We start from the raw sequence: 23,290 nt of genomic DNA on the forward strand, positions 1-23,290 counted from the left end.
GTTTCTGTTTTAACTTAGCCTATGTAAACCGAAACCAAAATGTCAATAAAATCTTTCATATGTCCTGAAAAGTATTGATAAAGTGAGGACTGTTGGGTTTTACAAACAAATTAATCTTTAAAAAAAAAGAAGAGCACGAGGGAGCAATAGGCACCATATAGGATTGCAAAGTTTTATTTTACTGGGTGTGGATATTTAAAAATGCAATGACAAAAGTATCTACTTTCAATATCATTTAATACAAAGGAGGCATCTTAACAAAAGTAGGAAATATGTAGTCTCCAATTAAAGGACTTTCTTCTAATTGGAATAAATTTACTTCATCACTGGCCACTGGTGAAAACCACATACCAGGCAGGCCTCAAACCCTGTGGACTGGACTCTGGGAAGTACACAGGGCCCTGCTTACTCTACCGAAGGAAGGGGCCACTTAGCTCTACCTGTGAGAGTCCACGTCCACCACTGTTTAGAGCCTCTTAAAATTGAGACTGGGATTGATGCCCAGAGTTTATTATAAGTCCATGAATACACAAAGCACAGTGATTTTTCTTCCTTTTCATTTCCTTCAGAAGTGGTCATGGTGGGGTGTCAGGAGTTTTTATGTGATTCCAGATTCATTCTCTTCTGATGCACCAGGAACACGTTGCAAAAATGGAATTGATCAAATCCTAGGACCCAGTCTCCCTCCCTGGGAAAATGAAAGCAGAAATTACAATAGCAAAACAGAACAAAAAATATATACCTATGCATATATATGTGTATGTATGCATGTGGTATATATGTGTGCATGTATATATATGAAAACAATTAAAACCCAAAGCAAGACTTTATTTCTTTAGTTCCCTTTTGCAGGGGGAACTGATCTGTGTACCCCATTTGAGAGGACAGGAATCAAGGTATACACCAGATTATCACTACTCTGTTCTGTTTGTGGAAAACCTCGTTGCCATTTGGGCCATCAGAAATAGACCGTGCTTTCAAATGAAGCATAGTGACAGTTCTTTTATATATTGCTGAATAACAACAATGGGATTAAGAAAGCAACTGTGTGTGAACAGATTCCAGTTGCTGCCTCTCTCAAACTAGGTTGTGAGAAGGTAGTCCTGTGTGAAAAATCTTTTGTTAAAGAAATCATTTTATTCTTAATTCTCTTTTCTCTTCATTAAGTTTTTCATTGAGGTATAATTGACATACGCTAAAACACACGTATTGGAAGTGTGCAGTTGGATTACTTATGACACATGTACACACCTGTGAAACCACCACCACAATCAAGATAAAGAACATCACCGTCATCCTCCTAAGTGTGCTTCTGTTGTTCCTTTGTATTTTCTCCCTCCTACCTCTTTCTGTACACGCTTCTCATCCCCTGTAAACCACTAATCTGCTCTGTCACTGTAGATTAGTTTCCAATTTTTAGAATTTTTTACAAATGGAATCATACAGTAATACTGTACTTTTTTTTGTTTGGCTTTTTTCATTCAGAATAATTATTTTGAGATTCATCCATGCTGCTGCATATATCAGTAGTTCATTCCTTTTTATTGCTGAGCAATATTCTTTTTTATGGATATACTACAGTTTGTTTATTCATTTCACCAGTTGAGGTTTTCCAGTTTTGGGCTATTACCAATAAAGCTGCTATGAACATTCTTGTGCAAGTTTCTGTGTAAACATATGCTTCCTTTCCATTGGTTCGATATTTAGGAGAGGAAGGTCTGGGTCTTATGTTAGGTACGTGTTTACCTTTTTAAGAAACTGTGAGACCATTTTCCAAAGTGGTTGCATAATTTTATGTTTATACAAGCAGCTGGGCATTTAGGGGGAGCCCCTCATGCAATTCTCTGATGTTCTCTGCCTGTGCAGCTCGCTCTTCTCCTTATTTGGTCCTGTAAACTCTAGCTGTCCTGTCCTCCCAAGAGGCCCAGATTTGTCCCTTGGACTCTGCATAGACATAGGTCTCAACACATTGGTTCCCTGCTCTCATGGAGGAGCAACCAGGGGTTAGAGATTGGGTGAAGGGAGACTGTGACATGCTCAGGCACACACTTCGGATTCAAAATCATGAAGATGACAAGTTCATATCCTTGTCACTGTATTTCCTCCTATAGCTAAGCATTTCTTTTAGGAAATAAAACATAGTATAAAATTATCTCCATGTAAATTAAAATGTAATCCATCCAGGGAGGTTATGCATCTAGTTTCCCTCTTATCAGTCTCTCATCTGCTTCAGTCCACTCTCCACCTCTGATTTATCTTTCTAATAAGCAAACCTGACTTTGGTACTTCCCGGCATTGTGTTCTGTTTAGGTTAAGTTCTAACGCTTTAATCATTTTGGCAATTATAAGTGATGCTTCTAGGAATCTTTGTGCAAAGGTCCTTGTGTAGATACATGTTTTTGTTTCTCTTGGGCGGAGACAGAGGAATGGAATTGCTGAGCTATGTAGTAGCATACATTTGACTTTTTAAGAAACGGCCAAACTGTTTTCAAAGTAAATGTATCGTTTCAAATCCTCACAATAATATTAGAGGATTTTAGTTTCTCCACATTTTTGTCAACACTCGGTATTGTCAGGCTTTTTAATTTTAGCCATTTTAGTAGGTGTGTAATGATATCTTATGTTGTTTTAACTTGCATTTTCCTAATGTCTAATGATGTTCAACATCTTTTCATGTGTGTAATTGCCCTTCAGGTGTCTTCTTTACTGTAGTTTCTATTCAAACCTTTTGTCTATTTTTTTATTGAGTTGTTTGTTTTCTTAACATTGAGTTGTAAGAATTCTTTGTATATATATTCCCAGTACAAGTCCTTTAACAGGTGATTTGCATATTTTTTGTCCCAATCTGTTGCTTGCCTTTTCATTTTCTTAGTGATGTCTTTGACACCACTTTAATTTTAATTTTGATAAAGTCCAATTTATCTATTTTTTACTTTTATTGTTCATTTTTTGTGTATCTTATCTAGAAATCCTTGTCTTGCACAAGTTCACAAAGAAGTTTCTATTACTTTTTTCCTTCTAAAATTTTACGGTGTTAACTCTTTCATTTAGATCTTTTATCCATTTCTTTTCGACTTCTGTGTTTGGTGTGATGTCAGGGATAATGGTTTTGTTGTTGTCGTGATTGTTGCATGTGTTTATCCATTTGCCCCTGCACCACATGTTGAAATGACTAGCCTTTCCCTGTTGAATTACACTGACTCCTTTGTTGGTCTCTATCCTGTTCCACGAATCTATTTATCCATGCCTATGCCAATGCAACACTGTCTTGAATTACTGTAGCTTTATGTGATGTCTAAAACTTTCTTTCATTTTTCCAGGTTAATGAGAAAATTTTATAAGATTTTTGAGCAATTGAAGTACAATTATTACTTGGAAGTGTTTTTAAAGTCCCAGTGAAGTTTTCGTCCTAAACTGTAGATGGGCCTTACTTAAAGTTTGTTGGCTTGTGTGCTGGATTAGAGTAAGTCCTGAAATCAGAAAGTTTAAGTCCTTCAACTTTGTTCTTCTTTTTCAAAATTGTTTTGGCTAGTGTAGGTCATTTTATTTCCATGCAAATTTTGGAATTAATGTTCCAATTTTTACAAAGATTGCTGATATTTCTAAAGGGATTGTGTTGACCCTGTAGATCAGTTTTGGGAGAATTATCATTTTAACAGATACCACTCCCTCTGTTTGGAGTCCCTTTCCTCCCTCTTCCCTATGAGGTGAACTCCTGCTCATCCTTAAAGACCTAGTTCAAATGTACCTCCTCGGGGAAGCCTTCCTCAAATGCCGTAGTTAAAGTTAGACACTGACGTAGCTATGTTTATGTCTCTACTATAGCACATATCATATTGAATTACAATTAGAATCTTCAGGGTAATGACTACATTTTATTCTGTGACATTCCTGTGCCTGTTATATGGTATGTATCATATACTTGATAAATATGTGTCAAGTGAATTAAGAAATGAATCCATGAATGTTGCAAATAATAGGTTTCAGCAAATGTATTTTCATTTGAATAACTGTTACACTGGCAGTGATTTATTCCTAGTCAGTGAGCAGTTACGCCTCAATCCAGGGGAAAGTCAACTTCCCAACAAATATATGATACTTTCTATCTCAGAAAAAAATATATATATTTATTTAGATGATAAAATGTTAGACATTGTCTAACACCTCCCCTTACCTCTACATTTTAAGGAAGTTGTCCTGCAATTTATATCAGTTTAGTATCCCAGCCTATCATAAGCCATTCAAGAGGTTTTCTTATTCTTAGATAAGAACAAAATATGTGTGTGTATTAGTTTGCTAAGCTGCCATAACGAAATACCAACTGGGGGTTTGAACAACAGAAATTTATTTCCTACAGTTCTGGAGGCTGGAAGTCCCAAATCAAGACATTGCAGGGTCGATTTCTTCTGAGGCCTCTCTCCTTCTGAGGCCTCTCTCCTCAGCTTGCATATGGCTGCCTTCTCCCCGTATCTTCACATGATCTTTTCTCTGTGTGTGTCTCTATCCTAACCTTCACTTGCTATAAGGACACCAGTCAGATTGGAGTAGGTGGAGTAGGGCCCACACATCTGACCTCCTTTAACCTTAATTACCTTTTTAAAGACGCTATCTCCAAATACAGTCACATTCTGAGTTGCTGGGGGTTAGGACTTCAACATATGAGCTTTTAAGGGATAGAATTCAACCCATAGCAATATGTATGTATTCACATATACATTTAAAATTTTATTGTTATGTTTTATTATACATGTTTTTTAAAGTTTATTATTAAACACTGTTTTTTAAAGGTTCCTAAGGGATTCAAAGTATTCCCATTACTTTAGAGTAGAAACAGACTCACTCATTTTGGTTAACTATTTAATTATGTGTAGCCAGTTTAACATACTGAAGTGTGCAATGTCGGATGGCGTCTTTCATCTGCCTACATTCCTATATCCTACTGATTGTATATTACATCTTTTGTATTTTTTCACTGTGAACAATGCCCTAAGAGCATTTGCCAAGGAAAAATTTATATGTTATCTATATAAAATGATCTGTGTTTTTTGTTTTCAAAAAGTGATAAATTAATAAGATGACTCTTCAGTGTTAAATAATATTAAATCTGAAAAGTAAATATTTCGCTTAAGAAGAAACTTTGCTACTCAGGACAATAAGCTGATAAGCAGCTGGGGTATCTGGTCCATTTTTGGTCACTCTATTCCCAGAATACAGTAGCACCGGTAATTCCATAACCTACATATCTCAACCCAATTTCTCTGTCAAGTTTTGTTTTACATTTTTATCTGGCTCCTTGGCATTGTACTTTAGATTCATTGTCACTATAAACATAAGTCCGAAATTCATCCCATCACCTTCCCTTATAACCAATATCTAAGCCTTCCATGGCATTGCCCTTCCTCAGCACTTGTGTTTGTGTGTGTGTGTTCCAACCCCCAATCATGCACAACTTTCCCAGCATTTATCATGTGTCTGTTGTCTGCATCTCCCTTTCCTGAAATCTCCACATGGTGGTTTGGTAACTTGAGGATTCACAGTAACATGGGCCATATCTTGTTCTCATATTCTCAATATGCCACTTGATTAAACATAAGCCTCACAAAATTGTAATGAGAATAACATGAACTAATTATTAGTACTCTTTAATTCTGCTAAAGATTAGACTACCTTTAAAGTTTAAATAACACATATCAGGCAAATCAAATTAATGAAGAAAATTTCCTTGGAAATCTATAACTACCATCCTCATTAAATTCAGATGGGGCTTACAATGGAAATTGGGTAGGTTTTCTTCCAGATTGTGTTTGCAGATTTCTTAGTTTGCAAAAAATTTCACATATTCTCAACTGATCCTATCTGTTTAATATCAAGCATCTCTCTAGCTTAATTATGATATCTGGAAGAAAGGATCTATGTTTTCCATTTTTGTATAAAATCTCACTGGCCCCCCCCACCACACAGTCAAATGCCTAGTGGAAGCTCAACAAAATTTAATTTGATATTTAGGCAAAAATTTAGTGGTTAATCTTGTCTTCTGTCCTGCACTGGAGTCCTTTGTCCTCCAGGGTAAGAATCAGTTTCCAGAAAGTTCTTGGTCCCCCTCCAGTCTCATTTCATAATGACTCAGTGATATATTTCACCCTCTGGTGTACACTCACATGTGGTACGAGCTCTCGCTTGTTAAAGAATAAAGAAAATTGAGCACTGACTTTGTAAAGTTTTACTGCCAGGCATAGGTTTGGGGGAAGAAAAATGGGCCAGTCCTTTTGAGTCGAAAGGTCACATACTGTCTCTGCTCCACGTTGGGGAAGCCAAGCCTTTGAGTGTTGTCATGAGTGTGGATCAGGGCTTGCCAGTTCCGTAAGCAGTGGCTGCCTGGGGACCATCTGCTACCCACAGGGCAGCCTGCTTCATGATCATGGCCTTCAGCTGCCTCCGCTTCAGATAAGAGGTGCCTAAGTTGAGATTGTGTTGCCCAGGCACATTGGCACTGGTGTCGCAGCCTGGGTGACCAGGCCACTGTTTGTCCCTCTATTCCTTGCTTTTGAAGCAAACAGAAAATGAAATCTCCAATATTTATTCTTGAATTTCTTTTTTGATCTGCTTCTGGGCACCAATTCGTAGAGCCTCCCCCAGAGGCTGCTCTAGGGGAAGAACTCTTCCACTCTAGGATGGAGACAGCCTTTCTTTTGGTTCAACAATAAGATAAGTAGAGCTACCATGGGGCAGAAGCAGCACAGATAGAAGTGGGCCTCACTCATTTAGTGTCCTGCCTCGTGTCTGCCCAGGGGGCGAATATGAGAGAAATCAGTGTCTATTTCAGGTGAATTGAAGTGTAGGGGTACCCCTTCTTCATGCAATAGCTGCTGCTTCTCAAATAAAAAATATTTAGACACATCAAATAATAATCTTCCTGTGTTCTGGAAAATGGTAGGAGCCTTGCCCCATTGTAGAGGGAATGGAGCTGGAAAATAAAAGTGTGAGAATAGACTTCCGGAAAGGACTCAGTGGGGACTGACTGGCTGCCGTCAGAGGGCTAATGGCAAGCAGACCCTAGAAAAGACTTACCAGAGAAACAAAAATAGAGGAAGCTCTGGGTGTGTGCATATGTGTGTACGTGCGCTCAGGAAGGCCACAGGAGGGCTCCGTGGGGGATCTTGAGGGCACCCCCCAAGTCTTGTTGAGAAGAGCGTTCCTGGATCTGATCAAGGTGCAAGGTCTATGAGGACGGATGTTGGAAAACGCATTTCTTCTATCATACAATATTGAAATAAACATGGGGTAAATGTTAAGAACAAAATGGTGGCAGGGAGGGGGATTTACTGACTTGGGAAAGATGATTTTAACAAACCAGCTGGGAATTGAAACACATCGTTTCTTCGGAAGCCCAGGCAGAAAATTCATGACTGTATACCTCCCACTGTGAAATTTCCTCAATTTATATTCTTCTGTAGTGGGTAATAAGTGGCAATATGGTTACGTGGGAATATGACAACCTAGATTCTCACAACTTGTGAGTTGAAACCATAGTCTGATTTATGCCAGATCACTGTGTCACCTTTGAGAAGTTATTTAACCTCAGTTAATAGTCTAGCTTTCTTGTCTGTAAAAGTAGAAAGTCATGAAGACCTGTTTACACATGTGGAAAAGGTCAGGCTTTGAAGGTTAAGTAATGGATTTGGCCCTTCTGCTATAGCAGAGCTAAGAGGCAGCAATTGTTTGGGGAAACAGAATCTAGAAATTTTCTTCCAAATGCTCGAAGATGTTTGAAATTTTATACCATGTTTTTTTTGTTGTTATTGTTGCAAAACTCTAAAACCCAGTGAGGTACTGGGGCAATGTCTAGATGCAACAGAGTATACTCACAATAAATATACTGCTGCTGTTGAAATAGTGTTACAAGTTATTTTCTATAAATTGTCAACATCATCTCTGAATCTCCCCAACCCACCAGAATTTACTTCCGTCCTTCCAAACAGTTGCTTTCTCCTTATCCTTGTTGGGGTAATCTCACCAATGGAAGGGAGGGAAGGAGACAGAAGGGGCCCAGGGATACATGGCAGAGAGGCAGATTTCTGATGCCTTTGCAGGTTCCAGGGTGGAAGGCCACCAGCCCCTGCATCATCCCTTCAGAAGGATGTGTCAGCAGAATTGTCTCAGAAGATTCAGTTCTGAAACCTAACAAAGCAGGGCAGTACCTGCACATCACTGTAACGTTTGGTCCTCACCAGAGCTTCACAAGTCACGTTCTTCTGCCTCCTCTTAGCCCAGTCTACACATGCCCGGTCTGAGCAGCCCTTCCATATTGTGCACAGCACTTGGAGCAGCTCGAGCTCCTCTCTGGTCTTCACCATGGGGAAGAGAGAGCTTTGAGTGCAATATGAGATGGAAGCTTAAAATGGGCTGTTCTGAGGCTCAGTGACCAACATTAGATTGTTTTATTATCTGAAAGTGACTGGAAGTCATAGAATCTGAGAGGTTGCTAGGGGAGCCCGCTGCCCAGTAGGTGTATTTGACAGAACACAGTAGTATCAGTTATTAGAAAAAAGTGAAGCTGTGTCATATCTATAGCTCAATAAGCAAAAACTCCTTAATCAAACCAGTTACACTATAAGGTCAGTGTTCTCCAGGAGTCTCTTCTGGGCCACCTTCTCTCCTAATTTCATCCTTGGATGATCCCATCTACTCCTGGGACTGTATTATCATCTATCAGCTGATGGAAAATCCAGAGTATTTTCCAGCTCTGATCTTTTCCCTGAGTTAAGGAACCACATACTGAACTGATTTCTGCACATAGTCACGTGACATCCCAAAGACATCTCAAACTCGGCAGGCCTGGAACTGAAAGAAATCTTCCATAGTTCCAGTCCTGCTGCTCCTCTAATGATTTTTTTCCCTACATTGGCAAATGTCACCGATGTCCACAGACTAGACTAAGGCAATGTAACGTAGTATTGAGGAATTTGAGTGGAGCCTAAGCAAAGCTGGCTATGGTGCCTGCTTTGTCGCTTACTGTGGGACCAAGAAGTTTTATCGCCCTTTAAGCCTCAAAGCCCTCACCTGTCCTTCTCTATGGTCGGGTGTTTCACCGAGAGACAAAGAGTCATCCATTCATTCATTCAACAAATATTTTTTGAACTCCTCCTACGTACAAGGCCCAATGTTAGATGGTGGGAACACAGAAGAGAGAACAGAATTGGGCTCTGCCCTCCTGAGGCTTTTATGGTCAGTGGATTAAGTAAATAATGCAGAGACAGCACTTAGCAGGGAAGCTGGCCCAGTGGAAGCATCCGATAAATGTTCAAAAGGAGAAACTAGATGTAATGCTTGAAGCTCCTCTCTGCCTCAGGTTAATTAACTCAGTTTTATTTCCCATATCTATGATGTCTCCAATATCAGTGCCTTGTTTGAAGATGTAACGTATCGACCCTCACAGCCTCACTGATTTGGGCAGCCCTGACACAGCCCACAGCGGGTTATCTTGTCCCTTGTTCTGTGCTCAGCGCTGGGCACATTGTAGGAGATGAGTGAATACTACTTGGACGCATAAAGAACTATAGTTTTAAATTTTTATTGACGTACTGTTTCAGTATCAGTCTCATTATCATTTAATTTAGTCCCTAGACAAAGTTTGTGAATTAAATTTGTTTAGAAACCACCAGGAAGTCTCCATTTCCATATAAAGTAATTTGAGAGGTGGTGATTTTGTAACAGTGGTCCCTTGGATTTTGGGATGTGATCTTGAAGTTTCTTAAAAATGGAGAAATCTACAAAGTAAAAAGGGAAAAGAGCGCAATAGAAAACGTGCAAATGCTGTGTTGTCCCAAACATATTATCCATCTGTCCATGTCTTTCCAGCTCCGCTACTTGGTCCAAACCACCATCTTCTCTCCCAGGAGAACTTCACAGTGTCCATGGGGCTCCCTCCCTTTCTTGCACATTACAGTCCCTTTGTTACACAAGTTGGAGTTATCTTCTTAAACTTCAGTGGTGTCGTGCTGCGTCCTTGCTTAAAACTTTGTATTGACCTCCCTCCGATTGTCCAAGAGCCGAGTTCTTGACTGTTCAGAAAAAGGCTTCACATGGCTGTTCCCGACTCCTGGGAGCTCATCGTGCTCCACTCCCCCCTTGCTGGCTGCATTTCCATCACAGTGCCCCTTCTTTTAAGTCTTCAAACAGGCCCAGGTGTTCCTGCCTAAAGGGACTTTTTCCTGGCTCTTCCCCCTGGAGCCCTCTCACACTAGATTTGTGCATAGCATGTCATTCAGGGATCAGTGTAAATGTCTTCTCCTGAGAACTTCCCTGTCCACCAAATTCATAGCAGCCCACCAGCCACCATCACTGGGTTCCATTCTAGTTTCTTGCTATCACTTTTCATTAGCTAATCAAAGTCTGTTTCCCTTCTCCTTTCCATCATGTGAGAGTCATAGGCATTGGGCACTCTCCAGACTGTAGTCAGCTGTCTGGATGAGACCAGATTAGTTCATCAAATGGAATGGCCTGAACAGAAGGAGATGATGTTTGCAGCCTTGAAAAACAAAACTGATGGCTTAGCTCAAAACCAGTAACCTCCTGCACACCTCTTAATGCTATGAGACTTGTTGATCTCTGGCTCTCTGGTACTTCTGCTGTTCACCTTCCCTTTGTGTCTCTATGCATTCAGAGTCATTCTTGCATTTAGTCAGTCACTTGGTGCATCCTATAGAACATGAGCATTCACTAACACCAGCCGTAGGCCAGGCACTGGGGATGCCAAAAGACAGCCCTGTGTTTATGGAGTCAAGAGCTCCAGTAGGACTAGGCAAACATTTTCTGGAAAGGGCAAGATAGTAAGTAGTTCAGGCTTTGTGGTCCGTACAGTCCCTGTCACAGCCACTCAACTCGGCCTTTACAGAGCAGAAGCAGCCATAGACGATATGTCAACATGGCTGTGTTCCAGTAAGCTTTGTTTATGAAAACAGGCTGTGGGCTAGGTCTGGCCCCTGGCTGGAGCTTGCTGACCTGTGGTCTGGAGAGAACATAGAAAATTAAGCAAATAATTGACTACATTGTGGTAGGAGCTGTGAGAGAGCTCTGCTGCGTGCGTGGGAGCACAGAGCACAGCAGAGGGCATCTGACCCAGGGATCTGACCCCTCTGACGTCTCCTGCTGGCTCCAATCACCAACTGACCTTACTGAGGTAAAAACAAAAGGAACTTTAAAATTAAATCAACTTTTAGTTGTTGAAAGTGATATAAGATATTTTGTTGCTTTTTTTTTTTTTTTTTTTTTTTAATACTGAGATACCTTTTCTTATTTTCCTTCACTATTCAGGCTCAGGGCCTTCCTCCCAACATGTCTTCCAGGAAGTACAATCTCCAGAAATCCCCAGATTCTTAGCCTGCAAGCAGCACCTGTATTAGTTCAAATGGTCTTGTAAAGCTGGAATCTTAAATATGAATTGTCTTTTGCACGTTATTTCAAGTAAGGTTTGAGTTCCACAAGCTTATGGTAAGGAAGAAATGTTGTGATCATACAAATTGAAGATCATAAAATCTCAGTATCCAAAAGGTCTTTAGAGATGGTCAGCTCTAACCTGCCGTTTCACAGACCCTTGTTTGACGAGGGTTCTGAGGCCAGCTCCTGGCACAGCCAGCTCAGGCAACCCTTCCCGGGGTTCTTTCCAAACCTCCACCTAACCTCCAACGTCTTGAGATGCGCAGGGCAGACAGTCACGTCTTTGCACAAATTCCCTTATCTTGGTTTTGTATGTGAATTCATTCGGATTTGTATTGTTATGCAGTGTTGATTTTTCTTATTTTCAGGGAAATATTTTAGGATACTATACATCACTTTTCTGGCTATATGTAAAACAAAAAACTAAATTGGAAGAATAATTTTATTCACTATGCTCCACAAATTCTTAAATTATGTTAATGTTTTAATGCTGAATCCAATACCTCTGAAATTTCCCAATACCTCCTTATTTTGAGATGTTTTCATTACGGAGCTGTTTTAGGATGTCTACCTTTTTTACGGCAGATTCATCATTTCACACTACTCTGCTTCAGAGGACCTGATTCTTAATGTTTCTCTGATAAAAGGAAGAAAAGATTCGGCATTCTGTTAGCATTCATTCATTTATTTTAAGAATGAATGAAAGACCAATGAGAAATACTCTCCGCGAGGTTTTCGTGAGCTGGCAGCAAAAGATGTAACATTTTTAAACCATTCTGTGTCAGTAATAATTTCTTACATTAAATGGCTCCTAACATTCGTAGCCACTGGACTAATTCTTAGCAAATTAATATTTCCTATCATGAGATTTGGGGATACACTAGAATAATTTATTTCACAGTGGGGTTCTTATCTAAGCAAGATCTGTCTTCATATCTTTCTCAGTTTAGCAGAATGCTGTTGCAGTGGATCTGGGCATTATCTGCTTCTAGCTGTTTTTCACAAAGGAAAAAACAAAGACAAGATACGTACGTGAGTTGGTATGTGTTATGGATGGCATCTCCAGCAGCTAAATCGTTGTGCCACACAACAGCTCTCTGTGAAGGATGTGACCCAGAAAGTATTTCATATTGAGTCTTTGTTTCAGCTTTCTTTAGCTATTCACATTGACACTCTGAATAGAGTGTGCTCTGAGATTATGATTCTGAAGCACTTGGACTCTTATGAATATAATTTTGAGAATTGAAATTAATTCTGTTAGTTAGGGGATAGGAAAGTAATGTGATAATTCTTCATGAGATGCATTTTCCTCCCATGGGCCAAATAGCCTTTGGAATTTTTAATTTTGTCTTATTAGCAATGATTATTTCGTTATGATCTACTCACTATGTACAATTATTTATCAGCATCTGTTTAGAAGTAAAAATGTCTTAGCAAGAAAAGTTGCTGGTAAAACAGTTCATTGTAACGAATTACTACAAGAAAGGGTTGACTTCTTTGGTTTTAAAAATTTAACTTTTAAAAAAGAAAAGAAGTTTTGTCTTGTTTTTTTTGGTGAGGAAGATTTTCCCTGAGCTAACATTTGTTGCCAGTCTTCCTCTGTTTGGTACATGGAACATCGCCACAGCATGGCTTGATGAGCGGTGCGTAGGTCCGCGCCCGGGATCTGAACTTGAGAAGCCTAGGCCGCCAAAGCAGAGCACCTGAACTTAACCAGTACACCCATGAAGGTTACTTTTTAATTCTAATATTTGTTATTATATTGTAATGTTTACAATCAAACACTTCCAGAAGTTAATGGTTTATATTTGGGTTCAACCTGTCAGAGTAATTATATTTAGAAATACACTATATAAGCTATACTAAAGCCAAATAAAGGTTTTCAGAGATTGACACCATCTAGAGAAAATTAATAATCCATTAATTCCCTCTTATAACCATGGCTTCATATTTGTATTTTGCATAGCCTGTTTATTGTTAATGGTTCAAAATGTTATAAATAATAGAATCTAATTCAACTACACTATAGGTATTATATAAACCTGAAACATAGACTTATGTTATGTGGCTTGTGGAAGTAAAAAATATCCTTATCTTTTAGTTTAATTTTTAATTTCTGGAGGAATTTATAACTTTGATAAAGGCTGAGGAGATAATATGAAATTACATGACATGTTCCCTAACCTTACCTAATTTTATTCCATTTTAAGTGTTTTTGACATGTTTTCCTCACTTCCTTCTAGTTTCTTTGTCAGGTTAACTCATTCTTGCCTTTTAGGTCTTAGTTTATAATTTTCTTTTTTAGGAAACATTGTCTACAGGACCAACATTGCATTAAGTTGCCTCTCATTAGTTCTCCCAAAGTGCCCCAGACTTAGTTATCTCTCCATTAGACAGAATTCCTTGAAAATAAGAGCTCCATATCTCCCTCCCCATGTTGAGCAAAGGAACCAGCACGTGGTCACTTCCCAGTTGTTATGGGTTGAATTTGAATTGGGAGGACCTGACATAGGCTCATAAAGCAGATAGAGAACAATAGAAATGATATGTAATAAAATACTAAGTTGTATATAAAAATAATACTTTATAAACATAAACATTACAGGAAATTAGGAAGTGAGTGGGGAATCAATGTTAGCTGGAGCTTTACTGAAAAAGCTTCCTGAAGGAGGTTGGATTTGAGCTAAACCTTGACAATTCTTTGGAAAATGAAGACAAATAGGAAGAATCTTGCACATAGGGATAAGAACATAAGGAGGAAGGGGTTCAGAAGCTGTCTCAAGAGACTTACTTGAGAGAAATGGAAGGATTTGTGAATGGCAATTTGGGAGATACATATTGTGAGATAAATCGAGCTTTTGGAGGGCTCTGAAAGACAGAAGGAAAACCTGGAGTCTTAATACATTGGCATTGGGTAACTACTTCATAATTTTGGCCAAGATCGTCCATGATGAAACTACTTTAGATTAGCATTCCCTAGATGTGCTGATTGAATTGAGTAGGGGACTGGGGGTGGGAGGAAAAAAGTGCAGCTAGTGGGTGCTGATTTAGGTTTCAGCCAGAATGATGCATGAGTTTGGAGAATACAGACCACACCAATGCTTGAAGACCTAACCCATTTGCTCCAGAAAGCCTTACACTTTTGCTACTCTGTATCTTTACTCAACTATTTTTGTAGCTCCTATTTTGCAGACTCTCTCGAAATCAGTAAGTATATATTAAAAAGAAATATGTCTGAAACAGGAAAAGTGGCTGCTGCCTGAAAATTTCATATTTTTCTACATGACAGTAAATAGAACAAGTTAACATATTCACAGGGGTATAGTTAACTTGATAGGGAGCTTGTAAATAAAGAAAACCATAGGTATCCACAACAAAATGCCTTACATAGAGCAGTTGCTCTCAATACACATGAGGTTAAGGTTTTGTCCCAGTACAGAAAATATGCCCATGGAACTGTAAGATATTACATCATGAGCACACACGAGAATATTTTAGTAAGTATTATAAACACAGGATACACAAAATTAAGTGTCCTCCAGGAATGAAATTGCACGTTAATGACAGGAGACTTTTCAGAGTTTTGATCAGTGGGATCAAACTTTGGAACAAATGCTGAGGTTAGAAATTCTCTTGAATTCAGTAACATTTAATGCCACAGATGGGGTATAGAATTACTGAATGAGAATTAAAGAGGAAAAGGAAATTTAGTCATTTAGGAAAGGAGACAAAGAGTTCGTATTTTCTTAATCATTTTATTTGTAATATATTTACTGTATCATTTAATATAATATTTGATTTAAAGCCTTTATAAACAAGGGAAGCCACTTAGTGTGCTCAATATCTTCTTTCTGTGTGGACTGATTGCACTGAGGCATGCGCTGTCTTGGGACCCCTTCCACTAACCCCAGAGACTGGGTTAGGTGGTCTCTAAACGTATCCCTATGGTAGCACTGACTGTACAGTGAGATAATTACCTGTTTGTCTTCAACTTTATAGGACTATGACCTCCTGAGGGGAAGGACCATGTCTTGTTCACCTATAAGACATCGATAGGACAATGCCTGGAGGTAGACATTGTTCAAAAGCATTGGCAAAACGGGTGAATGAAAGTGATTCCGAAATGTAGACATAAAGAGTCTGTTCCTTGGGTATGTTGTGCATGCTGAAATATTGGGACTTCTGTAAGTAAGCCTACCGAGCCAAAGTAAACCCATTTTTTGTGCAGCAAAGTGAACTGGATAAAGCAATGAGAACATGAGCAGAAGAGGCAAGAGGGAACTGGAAGGGGTAGTTAATGAGCTTGTTCAGGATCTGCCAGTGCCTTAATAGCATTCTGATTCCAAGCAGAATAATGGGCAAATGAATTTACTGCAGGATTTTAAACTTGGCTGCTGGAAGGAATTTTGAAGGTCATTCAACTGTTGTAGTTTATTTTAATTCCTAAAAGTTGAGTCTATCAATTAGTATCTTGTATCAGGGGCCTCTCTAGTGGCTGGGATTGCTCACTTGGCTAACTCAAATAATGAACTCATATGACATATGTGGGCTAAAATGTCGTCTCCAGCATTTCTGCGGGCAGACGCTGTGTTGGATACTTCTTTGTCTGTAGTGGATTGGGGCAATTAGTCGGTAATGTTGCTAAATATAAGTTATGTGAAAATGCATTTGGTTTCCAAGATTTCAGTCATTTATTTATTTATTTATTGTTTATAAGCTATCTCCAACTAAAAGGGATTTAAAGTGACATTTGCTAAGAAGATAAATTCAAGTTATTTAATGGTGTAGCTTTCCTCCTCTAATTATTTTTATCTAATCAAATGCTTTATTAAATTCCCAGGAGTCATAGTTGTTCCTGTACAAAGAGTTTGTAGAGAGCTCTGAAAGATTGCTAATTGGGGCGTAACATCTATGTTACTGTTGCGTGAATGAAATACTGTAAAAACAATGTGGATTTTTTCAAGGGTCAGGTGTTAGCTAAATTTGAGGACTAACTTTCTCCCTCTAGCAAGGGAATTTTATTTTTATCTCCTCAATGATTTGTACTTAATATTTTTATTGTAACTTGCATTACTTTTCATTGCATTTTTGATGATTCTACTATCCCTAAATATATATTTCTATTTAATTTTGCTTTTCATTGGGGTAAATGAAGAAACCAGCTACACTAGATGATGCAGCATTCTCCTTCCATGCTCTCTACCTTTACAGCTTCAGTGTCTTCTCTTGACCTGGAATGTTGTCTCTGTCTCCATGCCCTGGAATCCTGATCCTCCTTCAAATACCTCTACTTTCATGAATTCTCTTCTTCTTTTACTTTTTCTTTTTTTTGGTGAGGAAGATTAGCCCTGAATTAACATCTGTGCCAATCTTCCTCTATTTTGTATGTGGGTCATTGCTACAGCATGGCTGCTGCCGAGTGGTGTAGGTCTGCACCCGGCATCCAAACCTGCAAACCTGGGCTGCTGAAGTGGAGTGCACCGGACATAACCACTATGCCATGGGGCCAGCCCCCATGAATTCTCTTCTGATCTTCTATCTAAATGTGATTGCTTCCTCCTCTAAGCCTGTATGAAAAATATATTGCTGCATTAAAAAAAAACATCCCAAAATTTAGTGGCTTAAGACAACAATAAATGTTATCTCGCACAGTTTCAATGGGTCAGGAATTTGGGAACAGCTGAGTTGGATGGTTCTTGCTCACAGTATCTCATGAAATTATAGTCAAGAGTCAGCCAGGGCCATGGTCACCTGAGGGCTTGCCTTGGGCTGGAGGATCGGCTTCAGAGATGACTAACTCAGGTGGCTGCCAAGTCAGTGTTCTCTGCTGGCAAGAGGCATCAGTTCCTGGCCACGTGGACTGCTCCGTAAGACTGCTTGGGTGTCCTCACAACATGGGCATTCACTTTTTTCAGAGCAAGTGACCCAGGAAACAGCACAGGCAGAAGCTGCAGTGTCTTTTCTGATCTAGTTCCAGAAGTCACACAGTGTCATTTCTGCACTTTTCCTGTTGATTAAGAAGGTCAATTCATACAATGTGGAAGGGAACTACACAAGAGCATGAATGCCAGGGAGGTGGGGATCATTGGGGAACATCTTGGAGGCTGCTTACTAAAGAGCCTATGAATATTGCCTATATCTCTAACATAACTTAAAATATTTTGCCCTGTATCACAATTTTTTGTGTCCCTTTCCTACCAACTCTTAGATTTTTATTTCCTTTAGAGTTTAGAATTGCTTCCTTATCATCACGTATCTTGAAATTTTTGGCATATTGCATTCGATATATGTCACATTCAGTTGAGAAGTTGGAACTGCAGCCTCTTTCTTAAGGGGTATAAATGAAGATATACATGTGAGAAAGAATTGGATAAACGGAGACAGAGAAATAGGCAGAGATTTTGGCAGAGAGAGAGAGACTGAAGGAGAACAAGTGAGAGAAAGAGAGAGAGCATGCATGCACCAATGAGTCAGACAGCAGATTAAACTGCACATTTTGTCAGATAAATAGGAAAACATTGATGCTATTTTTTTACATACTACAGGACTAATTTTACAAGAGTTTAAACATTTGGACTACTGTGGAACAATATTCTACTTTGTGTAATATATGTGAATGGCTTGCCCTATTTTATATTAAGACTCTTTCAATTATGCCTAATATTCTGTGAACAGAGGGTCTTTGGATCACTCTTTTAATAAAAGCAGGGAAACCATTGTTTACAAATAACTCTTCAGTAATGCCAAGTACAGCATTTGTAATTTCTTTTACATATGATTAAGAACTTTATTTAACCTTTGATTAACTGCTCTGTAACTTCGCTTATTGGGGTAAAGTCATTTTCTAGATTGATCAATTGACATTTGTATATAATTTGAGTAAAGGGCACAGAGGAATGTGGAGTGGAAGAAAAGACCCCTGAGAAGGTAAGTCTTGGCAGGTCCTCCTCAGAAATGTCACTCGCATCCATCTTCTCATGTCCATTCCTAGAGCCACCAGCACACCATAGTCTAGTTCCTTAGTAACTCATGTCTAAGTTATTAAAATGACCTCTAACAAGTCCTCATGACTTCCAGCTTCTTTTCCTCCAAACTTTCCTCAGAATTAAACTTACTAAAACATCCCTCCCTTCCCATGCTTAGAAGCCTTCAGGGAATCCTGTGCCCAGAGGCCATATACTAGGTTTGTCTCCTAGAATCCTCACTGCCATTGCCTCTGATCAGAATCTGCTCCGTCCTCAACCCTTTCCATCTCTTCTCTCACTCTTTTCCTAATATATCCTCTCAATCAGCCCACCTGATTGCTTTTCTGTTTCAAGAATTCTTTTCCATGTCTGTATTTTCTTCCCTACCCAGATACCATGTTTCTATCCAGTGACCTAGTGTCCATCTTCCCATTCCTTTAAATTCAGCTCAGATTCCTAATGGAGCCCTTCATGACTCATACTTCCCTCATCTTCTAACTTCTGTGGCACCAGAGTTTGGTGACTACATATACTTCTTGTAATACTTGTTTCACGCGCATGTTGCATCCCCAGACTATGACCTGTGATTGTGCATAAGTGTGTGTTTCCCAGTGCATAAACAAATTGTGACTATAAAATATATATTCACGCCCTCAGGGCTGTATTCCACAGGTATTTATTAAGTGCCACTTTAGCCAAAGTAGATGCTCAATAAGTAATTGAGTAAAAAATGTATGAATGGAGCAGAGAAACTATAAAATAAGAACATTCCATTCATTTATGCTCTGGTACAATCAGTAACTACTGATTACATAACTCTCATGTGCTCAACGCTGTATTTGGTGAGGGCTGGGTCGTGAAAGGATGAAACAAATATGGCCTCTGTTGTTTCATAACTTTTCATTTAATGTTGACAGCTAAGGGGGAAAATGTATGAAACACTTTGGATAAAAGTAGGGGTACTATCTGAAGCCCATTGAGGATAGACCTTATGGATAAAAAGGTAAAGAAAAAGGGAAGAATCAGTGAAGAACTGGACTCCAGAGAAAGTTCCTTGGAGGTCTTTAGTTTTGAACTGGACCTTGAAATTTGGGATTTTGATTTGAATATAAAAGCTAGTATACACTACAGGAGTGGATGTCAATGAGCATGAGTCTAGTAGAGGAACTAGAATATGCTAGGATAGCTAAGGACCGTCCTGACTGGAGTGGATGGAGGTAGAGAGAGGAAAAGGATGAATGATAGAGTAGGGGCGGTTTATTTTAGGAGGATGGAATGGAAAAAATAATATGTGAAGTTCCTAGCAAGGTCCCTAACTCAAAGTAGGTGCTTATAAATACTAGTATCTCCCCCTTTTCTCTTTTATCTAGCACTTAGGAAGTTAATTATGTAGTCTCTCTAGCCATGAAATGATTTTTACTCATTTCATTTCTCAGATGATTAATCTAATAACCTTTCTATGGGTGTCATGTTTATCCCTCATTTAACTTTTTCATAATATTCTTAAGAGGAATATTCTTAAGAGATGAGCAATCTTACCTCATAACTATATCAAGAAATACAACTTATAATTCTATGTGAAATATTTGCATATACTATCTATGACTACATCTATTTCATTATGTATCTATCAACATATGCATATATCTATTCTATATCTATCTATATCTGCGTGTGTATACAAATATAATAAATATGTATCCTAAAGGAGTCTCAAACCCTGGTCACCATGCACTTCTCAAGCCTTAACTGCTGCCCTTGCCCATTTGCCATTAAAATTGCATAGGGGGGTACCTTGAGATGTCCCAGTGGACCACCTGGATACCATGTGAATTCTTCCCTGCCCCCATGTGTAACAGCAGCTCTTCCTCTTCCTGATGATTAGGATCAATTACCCCTGCCAGTATGGTCAATTTCCTTCCTGCTTGTATCTCAATTCAAGAAGGTTGAAGTGAACTGGTGCCACTGTAGCTTCATTTTTCAGTAGGACTCTTCTTGTGTCCCCAGGAGGATGTGCGTCACTCTGTGGGAACTGGAGCCTCTGGGGCCGCAGAGCCTGCAGTTGCCTTGTGCTTCATTCTTAGTAGGGGGAGGGACAAGATGACTACTGTGTCCTTTATTTTGTTGGGTGCGTCCCTCCATGTCCCAAACATTGGGCCTCTAAAGCCTTGTCTGGTGTGGGGGGCCCCTGAATCTGCATAGAGTTTATCTCACACCATGGCCTCTGCTGTATTTACCATCTCTTGCTAATCTGTTTCAGATAGCAGGATGTCATCACTAAAATAGAACAATCAATGTTCTGTGGATTATGTAGATGGTTTAAGTTCTTTTGGACCGTATTTTAACTGAAGGACAAAACTATAAATGTGTGGTATTGTCAAACGTGAAAGAGAACTCGTTCTATTCTTCCTTCTAATAGAGATAGAAAAGAACACGTTTGCTGGAGCAATGGCTGCATACCATGGCTTGTAACATCTCTTTGGGTCACTGGCAGTAGTTCATGTGCTGACTGCTTCGGCTTTATAAGTTTTCTTTTTCTTTCTTCTACAGCGTAGTTGCTAAGCTTTCTTTTTAACCTTGTTATACATAGGAACATTTTTGTAAATGTTCTAATATTTTCCCCAGTGTTTCCGTGTGTTGATGGCAGATTAGAGGTCTATAAAGGCTTAGACGACCATGTTGCTAAAACCAGAATGAGAAATATTTTTCACAGAATTTAGCTATGAGAGGAAGGTAAAATACGGCAGCTCTATAGGGTCATGCAGGGTGTATAAGGTGTGTGTGTGCTTGTGCAAGTGTGCATCTTATGTTAGAAATAGGAAAGTGTTGTATTTTATCATCTTCAAGGGGAAAGTTGTTAGAAGAGAAGAGGTTGAAAGTTCAAAACACAGTCAGTGCCTAATTGAAAAAGGCCCTGGAATGGAAATGGCCCTGAAAGGACTTAATAGGTTTAGAGATGGGAAATGGAAGCACATAAAAGCATGTAGGGACACTCTTGCTCAGATTAAGTGGACCGCTGTCCTATAGATCCGTAATGTTAAAACACAAGGTCTTTTTTTTTTCCATTTTGCTTTGTATTAGATATTGCTTTGAGATAAGTGGGGAAATAGAATTTTGAAAATCTTTTAATTGTTAAGAAATTATCTTCCACATTATTAATGTTTAATGTCAGTTTTTTCTGGGAAAAGGGCTTTTGAAGAGCTGTTTTATCTGTTAAGAATTGGGTATGGAATGAAAAATATTTTGTATTTTGTTATTATCACATACAGAATGGGCTTATCTAAATAAACTCCAATGACATTCTTACTATTAAAATCGCCTTGGGGCTGATCTCAATATATTCAGTTTATCTTCTTTTTGTCATAAAATCATGTGGTACATTTGCTAGCTAAAATACATGGTTATTAGGGAGATTTTTTTTCCTACAGAGTGTTTTAAGGGAATCCAAAATTTTTAGGACTCATATATATCGATTTATTAGTAATCCCTAACTATGATTTGAAAAATTGATTATTTGCATGACATGGGGACACTCACATCATGAGTGGCACAATAGACAAAATTTTACCGTAGAAGAATCTCTGCTGGATAATCTTTTATTTCTAAATTTTACTTTTCTACTTAGTGAACTATGAACAACTGTTTAAATACCCACTTTAGTGCAATAGTAATTTTTCTTTTGGCTTTGGGGAAGTTCAGATTCTATATATTATTATAAATAAATTCAAGGAACATTTATTTAAAACCTTACAATGCCTGGTGCTCTGAGAATATCATTGTAAAGTAGACACAGTGTCTACTTTCAAGGAGATCACAGTCTATAAGAAGGAGAAACATATCAATACTCTGATGTAATACTGGATCAATAGAAATATATATAAGTAGATGGTGTGAGTAGTAAGTTAATTGGGCATTATGAGTCAAAGAAGGCTTCTAGAAAGAGGTTGTCTCTGAGCTCAGGTTTAAATAGCTGATGGGTAAATATGTTACCGTAAAAAATTTGAAAAATTAAGAAAATCACTCTTCTGTATACTTAATGGAGTGCTTCCAATTTTTAAAAATGTAGCATTGATATATATGAGCTCAATACTTAACAGTGCAGGTCTTTATACAGAGGACGCCATACGCACCCCTACGGGATTACAGGAAGTGTCCTAACGCGCATGTTGCCTTCCCACCCTTAGAAGTACTAGAGGAGATGTCTTTCTTCATCTATGCAGGAGCCCTGTCCTGGTTTTCCAGTGCAACTACCGCCACGTGATGTGCTTGGACTGTTTCCACTTATACTGCGTGACAAGACTTAACGATCGGCAGTTTGTCCATGACCCTGAGCTTGGCTACTCTCTGCCCTGTGTGGGTAAGTCTAGCATATTTCTCCCCATTTCTAATGCTAATTAAGAACAGAAGGAGAAGAACTATTGATGTAAAATTATCTTAGATATACCCAATCCTTAGCTGAGGGGTTGAAAATTCAGATATCTATTTGATCAGTGCTGGGCAAGAAACATTAATGTTTGGATCACAAAAAATATAAAACGCTAGAGTATGAAGGAGCTGTGTTGAACTAGAAAATGCATAACCTGCACAAAGGCATTGAAAATTAATTGTAAAATATTATTCAGCCAAGGTACACAAAGTATGTCTATGGATTCACCATGTAAGTTATAGATTTATTACCCTGGGTCTAGAGCAGTGCTATCCAAATTTTTAGATTACACACCCTTAATCCTAAAACACACATCTATATGGAAGAATATATATTTAAAAATAAATTAAATAAGAATGAGATAAAGCTGAAATATTTAACATTTTAAATAATTTTTATCTTTCAACATTACAAAATATCCTTTACTTGCGCTATACTATTATTATTACATGTATTTTTTTAA

The 23,290-nt window shown here is 38.6% G+C and overlaps 1 protein-coding gene across 1 annotated transcript in view; it reads left to right on the top strand.

Annotated features, from left to right (window-relative positions):
* Positions 1 to 23,290, top strand: part of PRKN (parkin RBR E3 ubiquitin protein ligase) — a 1,229,863-nt gene that overhangs the window by 791,211 nt on the left and 415,362 nt on the right. Inside the window, exon 7 of the mRNA XM_058534026.1 lies at positions 22,622 to 22,758. Within this exon, the coding sequence (XP_058390009.1) occupies positions 22,622 to 22,758 (137 nt within the window). The remainder of the gene's footprint in view (positions 1 to 22,621; positions 22,759 to 23,290) is intronic.

Source organism: Diceros bicornis, chromosome 39 (genome assembly GCF_020826845.1).
Source record: "Diceros bicornis minor isolate mBicDic1 chromosome 39, mDicBic1.mat.cur, whole genome shotgun sequence".
NCBI classification, from domain to species: domain Eukaryota; kingdom Metazoa; phylum Chordata; class Mammalia; order Perissodactyla; family Rhinocerotidae; genus Diceros; species Diceros bicornis.